The sequence below is a fragment of the Melanostigma gelatinosum genome (assembly GCF_949748355.1).
Source record: "Melanostigma gelatinosum genome assembly, chromosome: 22".
NCBI classification, from domain to species: domain Eukaryota; kingdom Metazoa; phylum Chordata; class Actinopteri; order Perciformes; family Zoarcidae; genus Melanostigma; species Melanostigma gelatinosum.
The window spans coordinates 1,103,644-1,106,143 of NC_136655.1; the positions used below are offsets into that span (position 1 = coordinate 1,103,644).

General features: G+C 43.2%; 1 protein-coding gene across 1 annotated transcript in view; it reads left to right on the plus strand.

The window, feature by feature from the left end:
- Window positions 1-2,500, plus strand: part of LOC306796173 (leucine-rich repeat-containing G-protein coupled receptor 5-like) — a gene marked incomplete at its 5' end in the record, with an annotated part of 32,251 nt that overhangs the window by 4,969 nt on the left and 24,782 nt on the right. Inside the window, 2 exons of the mRNA XM_079294983.1 lie at window positions 741-812; window positions 1,912-1,983. Of these exons, the coding sequence (XP_079151109.1) occupies window positions 741-812; window positions 1,912-1,983 (144 nt within the window). The remainder of the gene's footprint in view (window positions 1-740; window positions 813-1,911; window positions 1,984-2,500) is intronic.

Sequence of the window (2,500 nt, forward strand, 5' to 3'; positions counted from 1 at the left end):
GTGTCTGTGTGTGTGTGTCTGTGTGTCTGTGTGTGTGTGTGTGTGTGTGTGTCTGTGTGTGTGTGTGTCTGTGTGTCTGTGTGTGTGTGTGTGTGTGTGTCTGTGTGTGTGTCTGTGTGTCTGTGTGTGTGTGTGTGTGTGTCTGTGTGTGTGTCTGTGTGTCTGTGTGTGTGTGTGTGTGTCTGTGTGTGTGTCTGTGTGTATCTGTGTGTGTGTGTGTCTGTGTGTGTGTGTCTGTGTGTGTGTCTGTGTGTGTGTGTCTGTGTGTGTGTCTGTGTGTGTCTGTCTGTGTGTGTGTCTGTGTGTGTGTGTGTGTGTGTCTGTGTGTGTGTCTGTGTGTATCTGTGTGTGTGTGTGTCTGTGTGTGTCTGTGTGTGTGTGTGTGTGTCTGTGTGTGTGTGTGTGTCTGTGTGTGTGTGTGTCTGTGTGTATCTGTGTGTGTGTGTGTCTGTGTGTGTCTGTGTGTGTGTGTGTGTGTGTGTGTGTGTCTGTGTGTGTGTGTGTGTCTGTGTGTGTGTGTCTGTGTGTGTGTGTGTTTCTCTTTAATGAGTCGTTCAGTAATTCACTGTTTTTAAAAACTCCATAACATAAAAGTTCTCACTGTGAACCTTCATTCATTCATTTCTCCTTTTTAAGTGCTGACTATATATCGAGGAGTTTTACCAGTATGTACATGTGTATTGTAACTACTATAAGTACTTTTACTGCATTAACGTCTCTAAATCTTTGTGTTTCTGCAGCGACCTCAGTATGAATAATCTGACTGTGTTGACCAGCGGAGCTCTGAGCGACCTGCACTTCCTGGAGGAGCTGTGAGTCCCACACACATGCACACGCACACGTGTGCATGTGTGTATGTGTGCGTGTGCGTGTCTTGTTCGTCTGCTGCTGATCAGAACCGGAGCTGTTGATCCTTCAATCCTCACATTCCTTCATCAACTCTGACGACGAGACTCGTTTACCAGCTCGCATATCAGCTGGGTCACCTCATGTAGGAGAAGTCTGATAACAGTGAACTCTGCAGACAGACAGGGAGACAGACAGACAGACAGACAGACAGGGAGACAGACAGACAGACAGACAGGCAGAGAGAGAGACAGAGAGAGAGAGAGGAGGTTCAGCCTGTGAACAGCTGACCTCACAGAGACCTGAACATGAGTCTGACTGCTGTTCTGCTCTGCTGCCAGTTGTGTGTGTGTTAATATAGATATACATATATATATATATATATATATATATATATATATATATATATATATATATATATATATATATATATATATATATATATGTATATATGTGTGTGTGTGTGTGTGTGTGTGTGTGATATTTGTCGCCGTGGCGTGAGAAACGTCACTACGGCGATAGGACACCGCAGAGGTGCATGCTGGGTACCAGCAGACTGCTGAACTCTGTTTGGCCTCTAAACCTGCAGGATCCAGAACGGTTCAGGGTTCTCTGGACTGGTTCTAACAGGAGGACCTACTGGGAACATGGTGTTTACTGGGGAACACAGATATTGTTGTCTTTAATATAATGGATCAGGTGTGTCGTGGTGAAGTTGCTCGGTACACGTCTTACCTCTGATTCATTAGTATCATGAATTCAGTAAACTTCTTCACGTGTTCGTCCATGTCTTTCCCTGATGATGCAACAACAGATCCATGTTGAATCATAGAAATAAACCAATATTATCATCAGTGCCGCCATTTATTTTACCATCCATGTCACCAAGACAAGACCCCGTCTTTCCTTCATCAGTACTGCACCACAGTACCTGACAGGTTACTGGTGCTGTCTGGAGAAAGAGGTTGTGTTTCAGTCGACGTGTTGTTTGTCTACAGTCACACTGTTGTATCTCATGCTGAGAGCGGCAGATGTCAACACATCAGGATTCTCTCTTTGTCTCAGGCGTTTAGCGGGAAACGATCTGTCATTCATTCCCAGAGGGGCGTTCACCGGCCTCTACAACCTCAAAGTGCTGTAAGTCCACACACACACACACACTGTAATATGTTTCCTGGTGCTAATCATTCACAGAGACACTCTCATGTGTCTCAGTTTAATGAACAGTTTGGAGCTACACGTTTGTTCACCGTCTACATTCCACATGTTTACTCATATCAAGCTTCATTCATCCCTCTGTTCTTATTTTGAGTCTCTTATCAAGATCATTTTATGTTACTTTATTCATAAAAAACACACTACTACTGCTACTACTATTACTACTACTACTACTATGCCTGATATTACTACTACTACTACTACCACTACTACTAATACTACTACTACTACTGCTATTACTACTACTACTACTACTACTACCACTACTACTACTACTACTACTATCACTACTACTACTGCTACTACTACTACTACTACTACTGCTATTACTACTACTACTACTACTACTACTTCTACTACTACTACTACTGCTATTACTACTACTACTACTACTACCACTACTACTACTACTACTAGTACTGCTACTACTACTACC